General features: G+C 38.1%; 1 protein-coding gene across 1 annotated transcript; it reads left to right on the forward strand.

The window, feature by feature from the left end:
- Positions 1-1,446: 1,446 nt before the first annotated feature.
- LOC137242900 (ADP-ribosylation factor-like protein 16) lies at positions 1,447-12,293 on the forward strand. The gene is made up of 4 exons (XM_067770148.1): positions 1,447-1,852; positions 4,520-4,647; positions 11,670-11,939; positions 11,992-12,293. Exons 1-3 carry the CDS (start codon positions 1,447-1,449, stop codon positions 11,769-11,771), a joined length of 636 nt encoding a protein of 211 aa, XP_067626249.1. The 3' UTR covers positions 11,772-11,939; positions 11,992-12,293.
- Positions 12,294-14,716: the final 2,423 nt, after the last annotated feature.

The raw sequence follows: 14,716 nt of genomic DNA on the forward strand, positions 1-14,716 counted from the left end.
GATTACGAGAGAGCCCCAAAGTTCAATTCCACTTCATGCAGTAAGGTAAATTCTTTTAATGTCTATATCCTCCCATCAGACAGTGACTCGTTAATATACCCATCAATGGACCCAAGCCATTTAAGATTCATCGGTAATTTAGTTCGATTCTCATTTATGCAGGGCAAAATTGGTCAAAAAGTCTAGTTGAGGGGTCGACTGCTAATACGCTACCAAAAATATCGAGAGAGGTGTCAAAAGATGCGTATTGACCTCGACAACAATAATCCGAAGGCGGAAAAGAAAAACTTTATCTCTGTCCAGAGATATATAGAAAGGTATTCTGCGCAAAAATACTATGGAGCCCACCCCGGTTTCGGAGGGACCCGCTGGTTATTTGTCTTTTTTTCGTTAATATCTTTTGAACGAGTTAAAATTTTTATTTTCCGCCTTCGGATTATTAATACTGTTGCCAAGACGTGTCGTTTGACACCTCTATCGACATTTTTGGTAGCGTATTAGCAGTCGACCCCTCAACTAGACTTTTACCGCCTAATTTGTCTGGACACAGGAAATGTGGGTTCCAATGTTCATGTGGCAAAAGCTTTCTTGGTGAAAACAGACACAAGCCAGTATTTTCACACATCTACCTCTTACCTCCAATGAAGCGTTCCTATCTTGTAGCAGCCAACGATAGGACGTCTTTGTGAATTTTAGTTGTGCCTGAATGGCGCTACAATGACCCGGTTATCTTATTCTTAATGAAATTTTCTCTATATATTTTAGAAGCGTCCTGATTCTGCCCTGTTGTTGTTATTGTTGTTGTAGCGATAAGGTTTCTCCCCGAAGGCTTGGGGGAGTGTTATCGATGTGATGGTCCTTTGCCGGATACAGATCCGGTACGCTCCGGTAACACAGCATCATTAAGGTGCTAGCCCGACCATCTCGGGAACGATTTATATGGCCAAATTACACCTTTAGGCCATCCCTCCCTCCCCACCCCCAAGTTCCATGAGGAGCTGAGCACAGCCCCTTGAATGATTCTGCCCTCGAAATGATTGTTTCAGTTCTGTTTACTATCGAAGAAAACGCCGAGTTACTTAGGATCTGCCGCAATTTTGAGCATTAATCCATTTAACAAAGACGGCCTTAAAGATAGTATTTTGAAGCGACGGGTGAATAGAGCCATTTCAGTCTCCATCTCCATGCCATGGTGGCCGAAATGACATCTATGTGCGAAAACTTACCAGCAGTCGGTAGTTTGAAATCTATTCTTCGCAAACTATTCCCAAATATATTTTGGTCGAATAACAAGAGCGCTATGGTAACAAATATTTTACCTTCGTTTGTTTATCATTCTTGTCAATGAGGCAAAATAATAGAAGTCGCTTAACAAATAAGTGAATATCAAGATTTTGCTTATACATTAAGTCAGTGTCTCTTGAAGCTGCCGTATTAATAACTACAATGGATTCCAGCTTTGTTAGTCAAATGTCTTGCATTTGTGTTGGTCCCAAACGAGCAGGCAAAACACATCTCTTGAAAGCTTTAGAAAATCCAGGTTCCATTGACGAAACCACTTATTCGATGCCAACTAATGGTACAAACATTTTTACAATCATTTTACCGTCAAAATCTCTGAATTCATCATCAAATGCAACTCAAAAAATGCAACAAGTGGATATAACGTCCGAGAAGGATGGGTCTGGAAGCGAGGCGCATCGGCGAAAGGCACAGAAAGCTCCATTAAAATGCATTCGAATTTTGGAAATCGGCGGATCAATGGCACCGTTATGGCGACATTATTATGGAAATGTATCGAAATTAATTTATGTTGTGGATACATCCAATTTATGTCAAATATCGGCAGCAGGTTAGTAAAAACTAATTTATGATTAACACTTGAAATATGTACCTAGGAAAACCAATATTAAATACAATTAAGTGAAAAACTTTGCAAACATGTTACCGTAGATTGAGTGATAAAAATTTTGATTTATGAACGGCAAGTTGAGCCAAGTGCCAAATGAAATAATTATCCATAAATATTAAGGAAAAGGACTTGTAAAATTATTTTTCACACCACTAATATTAAGAGGAAAATTTGTATTCATAACCAACATTTTAAAACGCTGAATAAACACGATGAGTGAATGAAAACCTTCGGGGAGAGTCTCTATCGCTACAACAACAACAAGGTTAAATCCAAACCGTTGAATGCATCAAAAGCTGAAAACGCCCATTTGGCAAACATTGCCACAAAGAAGTTAAGAATATGTGCACAGTATTTTTTTTTTATTTCAAAAAGTGTTTTAAGAGAACTATCTCGGGTGGACCATAATGAGAGGGGTGTTAGAGGCGTTGGTTCCACATTACAATTAAAGAGATGGTTGGTGTCATGTGGGAACACATTGCAAGTAGGGCATACATTTTGTATGTCGGGGTTGATTCTGGATAGGTAAGAGTTTAACCTGTTACAGTATCCAGATCGAAGCTGAGCTAGAGTGACTCGCGTTTCCCTAGTGAGTGTGCGTTCCTCTTCAGCAAGTTTAAGGTATTGTTCTTTGAGTACAGGATTCACCGGGAAATTCCTGACATAGAGGTCCGACGCCTTTTTGTGGAGTTCACTGAGGAACTGCTTGAGTTTTTTAGCTTCATACGGCTGTGTTCTCAGGTGCCGTATTTCCTCATAATGCTTAGGGAGATGACTCCTTAAGCCCCTGGGCGGTGTTGGTTCATTAATCAGATGCCTGTTGGGATATCCATGTTTCTGGGTATTCAACAGGAACTGTTTGGTTAGCATTTCATTTCTCACCCTGATGGGGAGTATTCTCGCCCCTTTATGTAGACGGTGTTCTGGGGACATAAGAAGACAACCCGTGTCGGTCCTGAGGGCAGTATTTTGGCAGGCCTGTAGCTTCTTCCAGTGAGTAGTCTTTAGGCTTGGCGACCATATCGGGGACGCGTATCATACAATCGGCTGGCCACTTGCTTTGTAAGTGGTAATGAGCGTTTCTTTATCTTTTCCCCAATTACTGCCAGCAAGAGATTTGAGGATTTTATTAAAAAAAAAAAAAAAAAATTATTACGGCTCTGGATTTTCGGTACAATTGCGGCTGCATGCGCACTAAAATGTAGATCCTGATGGAACGTCACACCCAAGATTTTGGGGTGTAAGACAGTCGGTAGTGCCATTGACGTGGATGTTCAAAATGGTCGAGATTTGGGACGTCCATGTTGTAAATAAGGTCGCCGAAAAAAAAAATGAAAGGGCGCGATAAACTCCGAAGAGATCAAAGGCCGAGCTTCTCTTCTAATTTGTGTCGTGCTCCTCTTGATTTTCCCTACAAATTGGCCGGACATGGGACCTATATGTTTTATGCCGACTCCGAACGGCATCTGCAATGCAGATGAGTTTTCACTGAGAGCTTTTCATGGCAGAAATACTCTCGGAGCGCTTGCCAAACACTGACGAGGGGCGACCCCGCTTAGAAAAATTTTTTTCTAATTGAAAAACCTCATTTCTAAAATTTTGATATTGCTTTGCCCGGGGTGCGAACCCAGGGCATACGGAGTGATAGGCGGAGCACGCTACCATCACACTACGGTAGCCGCCGATGATTTAGTCGGTGATAATATTAGGTTTCGCGAGGTGAAAAAACTCGAGAAATCAGGGAGGTAGCCGTTTATTTTGCTACAAAGCTCATCAATATGTGGGCCTGGGCCTTTGGCCATTATTGTGCAGTCATCGGCGTAGGAAACGATAGTAACTCCTTCTGATGGCGAAAGTAGCTTTGATATGTAGAAGTTAAACAAAAGTGGGGATAGGACACAAACCTGTGGAACCCCTTCTTTAATTCTTCTTGGTTTTGATGTTTCCTTTCCAAATTGCAACGATGCCTGCCGGCCACCCAGATAATTTGCGGTCCACCTTTTAAGACATGGGGGAAGGATAGACCCTTCCAGGTCTTGCAGTAACGTGCCATGCTTGACCGTATCAAAAGCTTTTGATAGGTCTAACGCAACGAGTGCTGTTCTATGGTGAGGGGGATTTTATTTAAACCGCAATTTATCTGGGTGCTAAAGTCATTTAGTGCGGTGGTGGTGCTATGGAGTTTTCTAAAGCCATGCTGGTGACAGGCTAGCTGCAAATTTGCTTTGAAGTAGGGAACAAAATGGCTTCAAACGTCTTGGCTACTGACTATAGGAGAGATATCGGGCGATATGACTCTCTTGTGTTAGCTGGTTTCTCAGGCTTTAGTAGCGGGATGACCTTGGCCATTTTCCATTTTTCGGGGATGACAAAGGTGGACGGAAAACCATCATTTTTCCAAAACTCCCAAGTACGAAATAATATTAAAGTATCTTGGAATTTGATTGAGAACGTCCCAGCTCAGAATTTTAAAGCAGCATAGATTTCATACATTTTGAGCTAAGGCAGGATTTTATAAAACAAGTCGTGGTCAAGATGAAGGGATATTTCACTCGAACGGCGCCATAGTGATATATTTTGATATTCTTATTTTTTCCCCTTTTTAAGGTGTACTGCTTTACTCCATATTGGCCGAACCTCGACTTCAAAGGTGCCGTATTTTGCTAGTGCTGGCAAAAATGGATTATGCTTATCGACAAATGCGGAACGAAGCTCTACTGATGTTGCAAATAACAGTAAGAAATAAATATATTTATAATTTCCATTCATCTCCACATATTTTCCACTCATAAACGAATCGAGATATCAAAATCCTTCTCGGGGAAAAATGAATAACTTAAGCCGGTCCGCCTGAAAGTAAAAATTTGAGATAATAACAATGGCGCATAATCATAGTCAAAATAAAATAGGTTTTAAATTTAGTTGCAGCTTTTTGATATAATTTTCTATGAGCTATCTGTCAAAAAAGCTGCAACTAAATTTAAAACCTATTTTATTTCGACTATGAATATGCGCCAGTGTTTGGGGTTTCTTGGCACTGATAAGATCACTATTTAAAGTGAGTGAAATCGGATAATAATCATGGAGCTACAATAACAAAGTTGTATGTGTAAGCTGAAATCACGACTTTTAATTAAAATTGTTTGAAATTTGTTTGAATCTCACGGTCATAAATAAAAACCTGGGCCCGTATTACGTCTTACGATCAGTGAATGAAAACCATTTTCACTCAAGCGGTAACTATGCAACTGTCGAACTTTTTCTAAAAATTATAATAAGTTATGGATCTAACGAGTACTATTTGTTGCTAGTTCAAATATGCCATTAATCCGATCCACCATTTCAGAGCTATTGAGATTTAAAAAATGAGTTTCGATCACGGATCGTAACACGTAATACGGCCCCAGTTCTCATTCCAAAATTCGACAACCGGACTACCCGCGTCATAGGGAATTTGGCTGAGAGAAATGGAAGACATCGGTTAAGGACCATTCTCACTTGTATTTGAAATATGTTAGAAAAAAATAAACAAATTAAAAAGAGATATTTTTATGTTTTTGTTGTTGAAGCAGTGTTTTGCCTCATGAACGAATGACTAAAGATCCCGTAATGCCACAACCGTGTATTTGTAATTTAATTTAGGAAAAAAGTTACTGTCAAATGACGTAACGCTTTTGAAGTTTTTCGGTTTCCTTGATTATCATTTTTCTTTAAATTTTGATGTGTTTTCTAAACGGTCACAAATTTAAATTTCGTAAAAATTTATTATGTATCAAAAAAAAGAAATTTGACTTCGATAATGACCCACATTTTGGCGACTACGTAGCCGCAATTGTATCTCAAGTTCAGTGCCATAGCAAAGTCCTCAAGTCCCTCGATGGCACCACTTGGGGCAGACAAAGAAACGCTGTAGCTACCTTTGAAGAAATTGGCCAGCCGCTTGTACGCTACGCGTCTCCAATATGGACACCGAGCGTAAAAGAAGCACACTGGAGGCAGGCCTGTCAAAACACCGCGCGGAATAGTCCCCAAAAAGGAGATAAACGAAACGAGGAACAAATAATTTCTGTGGAAAGCTCAGAAACTTGGCCATCCTAACAGACAACTGATGGAACAGCCCCGCCTCCCAGGGACGTAAGAAGTCACTTCTGCAAGCACTACAAAGAAGTCCGCCACACAAGAAGCCTTCTGAACCAAAAGAGCATAAGGAAGGTCCTCAGAGTCATCGTCAAAGAATCGGTAAGTCCTATGACGATAAATGCCCGCCGAACCTCGTTCTCAGGGTCCAATAACCGAAACTTGCAGTTGAGGAAAGCAGAATCTCCAGAGAGTCACTTTGGCACAGCTTCGATTTGGATACGTGAATCATATTGACGACTGACGGCGCCCAATACTGACGACTCCTACTGTGGAGGAAAGGACATTAATCTTTCGTAATTTTGAGTTTTGTGCACTTTTTGTCGAAGTTTTTTGATATGTAAATTTATAATTTAAATTTAAATTTCCTAATACAAAAAATATCAATAAAAATCGAAGTCAAATAAATTTGTTTTTTGTTGTCCTTTTTAATTACATTTTACTTCCTTTCAAACATATTTCAAAAGCGTGACGTCACAGCAGAAGTTTTACTCTTTGTTGTTCCCTTTAATGCGAGATATGTTACTTGGATCATGGTTTTGCCTCACCCAATAGGCACAACTATTCACAAATTGTCATCAATATCCTCTAACGGGAGTCCAAGGAAGTTTCAACAAGGGTGGACCAGAGTGAGAAGGGTGTTAGAGGCGTTTGTTCCACATTGCAATTAAAGATATGGTTGATGTCATGTGGCAACACATTCCATGCAGGACACAGATTATATATGTCGGGGTTGATTCTGGATAGGTAAGAGTTTAACCTGTTACAGTATCCATATCAAGCTAGAGTGACGAGCGTCTACCTAGGGAGTGTTTCCCTCTTCTGCGAGTTCAGGGCAATTCCTGGACCTGAGGACCGACGCCTCTTTGTGGATATCACTGAGGACCTATTTGTTTTTTTTTTTTCATACGACTGTGTTCTCAGGTGCCATATTTCCTCATTATGTTTGCGGAGATGACTTCTTAAGCCCGTGGGAGGTGGGGCCTCTGCAATTAGATGTCTATAAGGATTCAACAGAAACAGTTTGTTCAGCATTTCATTTCTGTCCCTAATGGGGAGCACTGTTGTCGGGTTTGATGAGGACATAAGAAGACAACCCGTAGCGATTCTGAGAGCAGTGTTTTGGTAGGCCTGTATTTTCTTGCAGTGAGTAACCTTTAGCCTTGCCGACCATATCGGGGACGCGTAGCATGCAATCGGGCGGCCAATTGCTTTGTAAATGGTAATGAGCTTCTCTTTGTATTTATCCCAAGTACTCCCGGCAAGAGATTTGTCAATTTTATTACGGCTCTGGATTTTAGGTACAATTGCGGTTGCATGCTCGCCAAAATGTAGAGCCTGATCGAATGTTACACCCATTATTTTTGGATGTAAGACAGTCGGAAGCGTAATGCCATCGACATGGATGTCCAATATGGTTTACATTCGTTTTGTGTATGTTGTAAAAAAGATCGCTGATGATTTCGTCGGCGAAAATGTCAAGTTTTGAGAGGCGAAGAAACTGGAGTGATTAGGATAGGGGATAGTCGTTTATTTTATTAATTTGGTCAGAAATGGGTGGGCCAAAACCTGTACCCATTATCGTGCAGTAATCGGCGTGGATACAACGGTTACTCCTTCTGGTGGCGATATATAAACAAATGCCACCCTGTGGCACTCCCTGCATTATTCTCTTGGGTTATATGTTACGTTCCTGAATTGCATCGATGCCTGACAGTCAGAGAGATAATTTGCGGTACACCTTTTGAGACTAGGAGTAAGAGGGGACCTTTTCGAGTCTTGCAATAGCGTGCCGTGGTTAACTGCAGCGTGAGCTTCAATGGTACATTTCATTTCAGACAAATTACTTTTCTCCGTTTAAAAAAAATGTCTCCCTATTTAATCTTACAATACAACTTTATAAGTGAAATATCATTGATTCAAAACTATTTTTTGCTAAGTTATAGCTTATTATTCTAGTATACGACCCTTTTAAACTTGTTTTATATCTAAGATGCCTTGGTCTATAACCGATCCCGTCCTTTTTTACTAGAAATATATTCTGCTATAAGGAAAATATGTCTACACAATTTCATTACGATCCGTTAATTTTTCTTCGAGTTATGGCTCCCGAAACATAGAATATTGCTTAGTCATAAAAGGGGCGGGTCCACGACCATTTTTTAAATTTGATTTTTTTTCCTATTTATTGTTATAACTCCACTTGGGAAATGAAATAGCATTGATATAAAGCTCTTTTTTGCAGAGATATAGCTTATTTTAATCGTCCACCACCTTTTAAAAATCTTTTATATAAAAGTGGGCGTGGTCCTTAACCGATTCCGTTGATTTTTCTTCAAAGTATTCCTTGTAGTAAATGCAACCTCTCTGCCGAATTTTGTTATGATAGATTTAACGATTTTTGATTTATGATTAATAATATTTGTAAAATTGATTTTATCACAAGTGGGCGGTGCCACGCCCATTTTAAATTTTGTTTTCAAATTTTTATCAAGGGTCTCAATATCAGTCTACACGTCAAATTTCAACATTCTAAGTGCATTATTTACTAAATAATCAGTTTTTTTGTGTTTTCCAAAATGTGATATACATATATAAAAAGTGTGCGTGGTTATCATCCGATTTCGCTCATTTTCAATACCAATCTATTCTGGGTCCAGATAAGCTCGTGTACCATATTTGGTGAAGATATCTCGATATTGACCCAAGTTATCGTGTTAACGGACAGACGCACAGTGGTCCGGATTTTGCTTTCAGTGGACTTAGAGAAATGAAAAAAATATTAGTTAATAACACAAGAATTTTGATGGGGATCGATTTTAAGTCTCAATTTTTAAAATAAAATTGAAAGCTTCTGAGTTAGACCTTGATATATATTTTTATTGAGAAATAGTAAAAATTATTTTAGTGAAGCCAAAATTTCTGGAAATTGGAAAAAATACCTAGATGTACACATATGTTCGTTAGGGTATGTCGATATGAAACCCCGTTACTAAAAGTGTTTTTTAAATTAGGTTTTACGAAAAAATTTTATATAACAACAAATTATGGAAAAAGATCAAAGAATACAAAAATGTACATTTAAAGTCCTAAGTCCCAACTTTTCAATTTCGGTCCACTGTGAGACGGACGGACGGACATGGCTCAATCAAATTTTTTTTCGATACTGGTAATTTTGATATATGGAAGTCTATATCTATCTCGATTCCTTTATATCTGTACAACCAACCGTTATGCAATCAAAGTTAATATACACTGTGTGCAAAGCACGCTGAGTATAAAAATATCTATTATCAAAAGAAGTTAATAAAACAGTTGGAAGAAGCGCACTAAATTTTTTCACTGATAACTGTATTGTGCCCAATTATGGTAAATAATTACGCTTAGTATTGATAATACATAATGTCATAAAACTAATACCAAATTAACTTTAGAATATAGGGTTACGTCCATTACATAATATTCGGTTAGACCTGTTTAAATACTTGTAACATTTTCCTTTTTAAAATACCCCATGTACAGTCTATAAGAAATTTCACCTCATGTCTTCATGGTCATGCTTCTGCACCATATAGCAGGACGGATACGATAAGTGACTCGCAGAGCAGGATTTTCGGTCGCCGAGAGATTATTTCAATTGCCTATTGGGGGCCACCGTGGTGTGATGGTAGCGTGCTCCGCATACCACACCGTATGCCCTGGGTTCACACTATAGTGTTAACTACTTTGTACTCTTTACTTTAATTTTTAAAATAATTTTAATTGAGTTTTCGTGTTAACTTAAAATTTTGAATAACTTCAAAAAAAAGAAAATTCTAATTAGTTGGAAAATATCTAAACTCAAAAATAAACAAAATATAAATTTTTAAAAACAAAATCAAAATAAAAGATTTTTTTAAATATCAACTTGAATGTTGATATATTGGAGTAAATATAGTGTTAACTACTTTGTACTCTTTACTTTAATTTTTAAAATAATTTTAATTGAGTTTTCGTGTTAACTTAAAATTTTGAATAACTTCAAAAAAAAGAAAATTCTAATTAGTTGGAAAATATCTAAACTCAAAAATAAACAAAATATAAATTTTTAAAAACAAAATCAAAATAAAAGATTTTTTTAAATATCAACTTGAATGTTGATATACACACCCCGGCCAAAGCAACATCAAAATTTTAGAATTAAGGTTTTTCAATTAGAAGAAAATTTTTCTAAGCGGGGTCGCCCCTCGGCAGTGTTTGGAAAACGCTCCGGGTGTATTTCTGTCATGAAAAGCACTCAGTGAAAACTCATCTGCCTTGCAGATGCCGTTCGGAGTCGCATAAAACAATCAAGAGGAGCACGACGCAAATTGAGAAGCTCGGCCTTAGATCTCTTCGGAGGTTATCGCCTTACATTTATTTATTTTTATTGGCAAGAGTGATTATTCGCTGGATTTCAGGGCTGATGTTGTTGTTTGTGTTAATACTGGTTCCCAGATAAATGAAGTCTTACTATTTTGAAGTCATGGCAGCCAACCGTGGCGTGATTGCCAAGGCGCAAATGCGCTGACTCTTTGCTCGATGACAGAAGGTACTTCGTGTTGTCCTCATTCACCATTAAACCCATCTTCACCGCTTCTTTTTCCAGTTTAGAGTAAGCAGAACTTACGGCGCGGGTGTTCAGGCCGATGATATCAATGTCATCAGCATATGCCAGCAATTGCACGCTTTTATGGAATATTGTTCCAGAGTGGCTAAGTTCTGCAAACCGTATAATTTTCTCCAGCATCAAATTAAAGAAATCGCACTATACCGGGTCAACCTGTCTAAAGCCTCTTTTAGTTTCGAACGGCTGGAAGATTTTTTTCCAATTGTAACTGAGCTGGTGGGTTTTCTCAACGTCATTTTGCACAGCCGTATTAGTTTTGCTGTGAAGTCAAATTCAGATATAGCTGCGTATATGCACCTCCTTTTCGACGAAGGGGTGATGTGTGTCGATTCTTCATTAATTCCATCATCATTGATTGCGGGATCGGGTTCTTCATCCCTGTGCGGTACATCGCTGTCCCCATTTAGGAGAGCAGAGAAGCGTTCCTTCCGTAATATAAGTACTCGGTGGAAATTTGTTACAAGGTCGCCGTTTTCGTTCTCACAGGAATTTGCCCCGGCTTTAAAACCTTCCGCCTGTAGACGAATTCTTTGTTAAAATTTGAGGGCGTTATTCCTGGCGGCTAGTAGCTCAAGCTCCTTACACTCACGCCTTTCTACCCCTGCTTTTTTCTTCCTGTAAGGGCGTCTCGGTTCCCTTTTCAGCTCACGTAGCGTCCACACACTCTTCTTGTTGCGCTCGCTTTTCTTTCTATTGCATCGCGGCATTCTTCATCGTGCCAGTTATTTTTCCATGGTCGCCGGTAACCAAATTTTTCCTCGGCGGCAGTACGAAGTGCTTCAGAGGTAGGCTCCCACTGCTCCGCTCATGCATTCCATCGTGTTGACTTGTGCTCTCCGAGAGCTGGAGTGAGAGTCGAGTTGCAAACTCTTAGCATAGATTTACTATTGCTGATTTATTGCAGATTCGTGTATGAGTAAATGTGGTCTAATCTTTATTAATTTGGACTTTCTTTATAATTTTATTACTCAGAAATTACAAAAGGAAATTCGGCAAGAACTAAAAATTGTGGAGGCCAGCGCAGTTAGCCAACAAGGGTTCGACACCATATATGCTTGGCTGCAAACACCATAGGAAATTTCATAATAGCATGAAAACCACATCGTGAGCAGTCTTAGTAGTAAATCACCATAGCAACTAACAATCCTACAAGACACGTGTAAAATTAAGGACAACTAAGAGAAAATAAAACAACTGCTGCATCGAGAAATACCTGAAACAAAAGGATGCGTTAATAAACTGGTAAAAACTTCCATTAAGTTCTCTAGTAACCTAACCAAAAGTGTTCTTGCAGGAATCAGCAGCTGTTCGAAATTCTGCTTTGTAGATTGCACTTCAAAAACAATGGACTTTTTATATTGCGACATGGCTCAACTATATGGTTGGCTCATCTCCGCAGCTGATTTTATTTTTTTCATTTCACTGGAGTTGGGATTGTCAAAATGCAACCAACACATTGACAGTATTTTTTTACAACACACAAGAATTGCAAGGTTTTATGTTTTCATTCCATTCAATTCTCTTAAGACCAACACGCAGATTTTGACAATCTGAGCAAAGGTATGTTGTTGCTGTAGAGATGAGCCAACCATATAGTTGAACCATGGTATTGCGTTCTGGAAAATTTGAGACAGGTGCATATGCGTCTGATCGTGATGTTTTCTAGCAAATTATATTGCACGCACCCCAATTAAAAATGCAAAATAAAACGCAAATATGAGTGATTGTGAAAATATTAAAATATGCATTTCATTGTTCGGTACTATATATTTTTTAATTGTACGAACATATATGTGTATTAGAGCGGGTCAAATTGTATGGATGGATTTTTTTCCATCAGGAGTATAGCAAAAACGTAATCTACAGATGATTCTAAGAAAAATTGCTGACGACACCATAGCTCTAAGTCCGATTTCGAGGTCCCGATTTTTACAAAATAGATATTTTGCCATATGAATGTAGGGTTTGGCCAAAAAATCTTCATAGCTGCTGATAGAATTATAGGAAAAATATCATATTGGACTTTAAAGGTATTTTACGTACATTTCAGAATCTGTATTAATATCTATAGTATTTTTGAAGTATTTTTGATAGTAGAGATATTGGGCTTAAATTATGAGAAATTAGCCTAAAATGAACTTTTAACTACTATATTATCATGTTTAACAAATTTCTTATGGAACATTTTTTATTCTTTACAGATAAAATAAGTTCAGAACATTTCCAACAACTTTCATTTAGACAGTTTTTCTTTTTTCGAATTCGCTTTAGTAGAAACAGATTAAAAAAAAACCTATATTTTCAAGTAATAAGCAAAAAAAACACAATTTTTTTAATTTTAATGTAATTTATTTAAAAAATTATTTTTTTACTTAGAATTGACCATTTTAACGTATTTTTCATAATAAAAGTAATATTATGTTATTATTGTTTAAAATCTTTTTTTGCTCTCCATTCGTGGTTGTTTTTCACGACTTTCTGTTAACAGCCATATCACCTTCACGTTTTTTTCTATAACACGTTTGGAAACATATGTTAACAACTGTACATTCTCGATGGCTAACCAAAGCAAGCAGGGTATTACGTCTATATACAACAACTAATACACCATCGGAAAATTTGAAGAATCTAGCAGTTTATATTATTAGAATTTATGTGCCAATGTATTTCAATGTAAAATACTATAATTCTGTTTTATGCGGCAGTGTACTTTTATCAAAGTTTATTCGTTGGAAAGGATACCTACCACGTAATTTACTTAATACTGTAGATGGTGTAATCCAAAATAATTCATATTACGCTCATCCAGAAAACATTTTATTAACAATGTTATTTGATGATAGAAAATCCATACGTGATAGAGCTATCAAAAAAATTTTATACTATCGAGAAAAAATACTTGCTCCAACTAAACTCAGAGTTTACAAAAAATATAATATCAATTTTAATGCTTCAGATTATACTGATACTAGCAGACCCGGCAGACGTTGTTCTGCCCTAAATTTGGTCTATCTGCATACATTTTAATAAGCTTTTTCCGCCTAACTCTGCCCTACCCCTCTACACTTTTTCCTAATCTTTTTATTCACTCGTCCCTCCGTCTTTTTCGCTTCATCTCCATCTTCACCTCATTCTATCTCTTTCTCAGTCTCCTTCTCTCTTTTCTTCTCTCGAGTTTTTCTCCTTCTTCTTCATCTCTTATTGCCAGTACCATAGGGTGGTATGTATTTTGTTCCAGTCGCATTCCGAGTCTCAGTGCCAGTCCCACTCCGAGTCTCAGTCTCAGTCCCAGTCCTAGTCCTAATCCCAGCCTCAGTCCCAGTCCTAGTCCTAATCCCAGTCCCAGTCCGTCTCTGGTATACTTCCCGGAAAAAATCATCGTTAATACTAATATAGGCAAATTTATATACGAATTTTCAGGCAAATCGAATAGGACGTATGTAAATAGGTATGTGGGTATTATTAATTCTTGTCTTTTTTTCGGCTTCGCATGCATATTTATCAGTTTTGCCAGGTTTATGCGACTAAATCGAATATCGCAATGAACTTTAGAGCTCTCAGCAACAGCTTTCATTTGATATCCATAATACCCACACATTCTAGGGGTATCCGGGTCCACGTTTTGGCTTATATCTCGAGACCTTAGTCACTCAGCGGTGTAAAACTTACTCTGTATTATAGCACACATCAACAGCTTCAATTTGACATCCATAATGTAAAAAACACATTCTAGGTGTATCCGGGTCCACGTTTTGGCCTACATCTCGAGACCCTAGTCACCCAGCGGCATAAAACTTACTCTGTACTAAAGCACACACCAACAGCTTCAATTTGATACACACAATGTAAAAACATCGACTAGGCGTTCACGGGCCCACGTTTGGCCTATATCTCCAGACCCTAGTCACCCAGGGGTATGAAAATTATCAACAGCTTTCATTTGATATCCATATTGTATAAACACATTCTAGGGGTACCCGGGTCCACGTTTTGGGCTATATCTCGAAACCCTAGCCTCC

Source organism: Eurosta solidaginis, chromosome 2 (assembly GCF_040869045.1).
Source record: "Eurosta solidaginis isolate ZX-2024a chromosome 2, ASM4086904v1, whole genome shotgun sequence".
Taxonomy (NCBI): Eukaryota; Metazoa; Arthropoda; class Insecta; order Diptera; family Tephritidae; genus Eurosta; species Eurosta solidaginis.

Bases quoted from the DNA above. Each gene is read 5' to 3' on its own strand.
- LOC137242900 (XM_067770148.1), top strand. From the start codon at position 1,447: ATGGATTCCAGCTTTGTTAGTCAAATGTCTTGCATTTGTGTTGGTCCC. The intron at 1,853-4,519 runs GTTAGTAAAAAC...CCCCTTTTTAAG, and splicing joins ATGTCAAATATCGGCAGCAG to GTGTACTGCTTTACTCCATA. The intron at 4,648-11,669 runs GTAAGAAATAAA...TTTATTACTCAG, and splicing joins TACTGATGTTGCAAATAACA to AAATTACAAAAGGAAATTCG.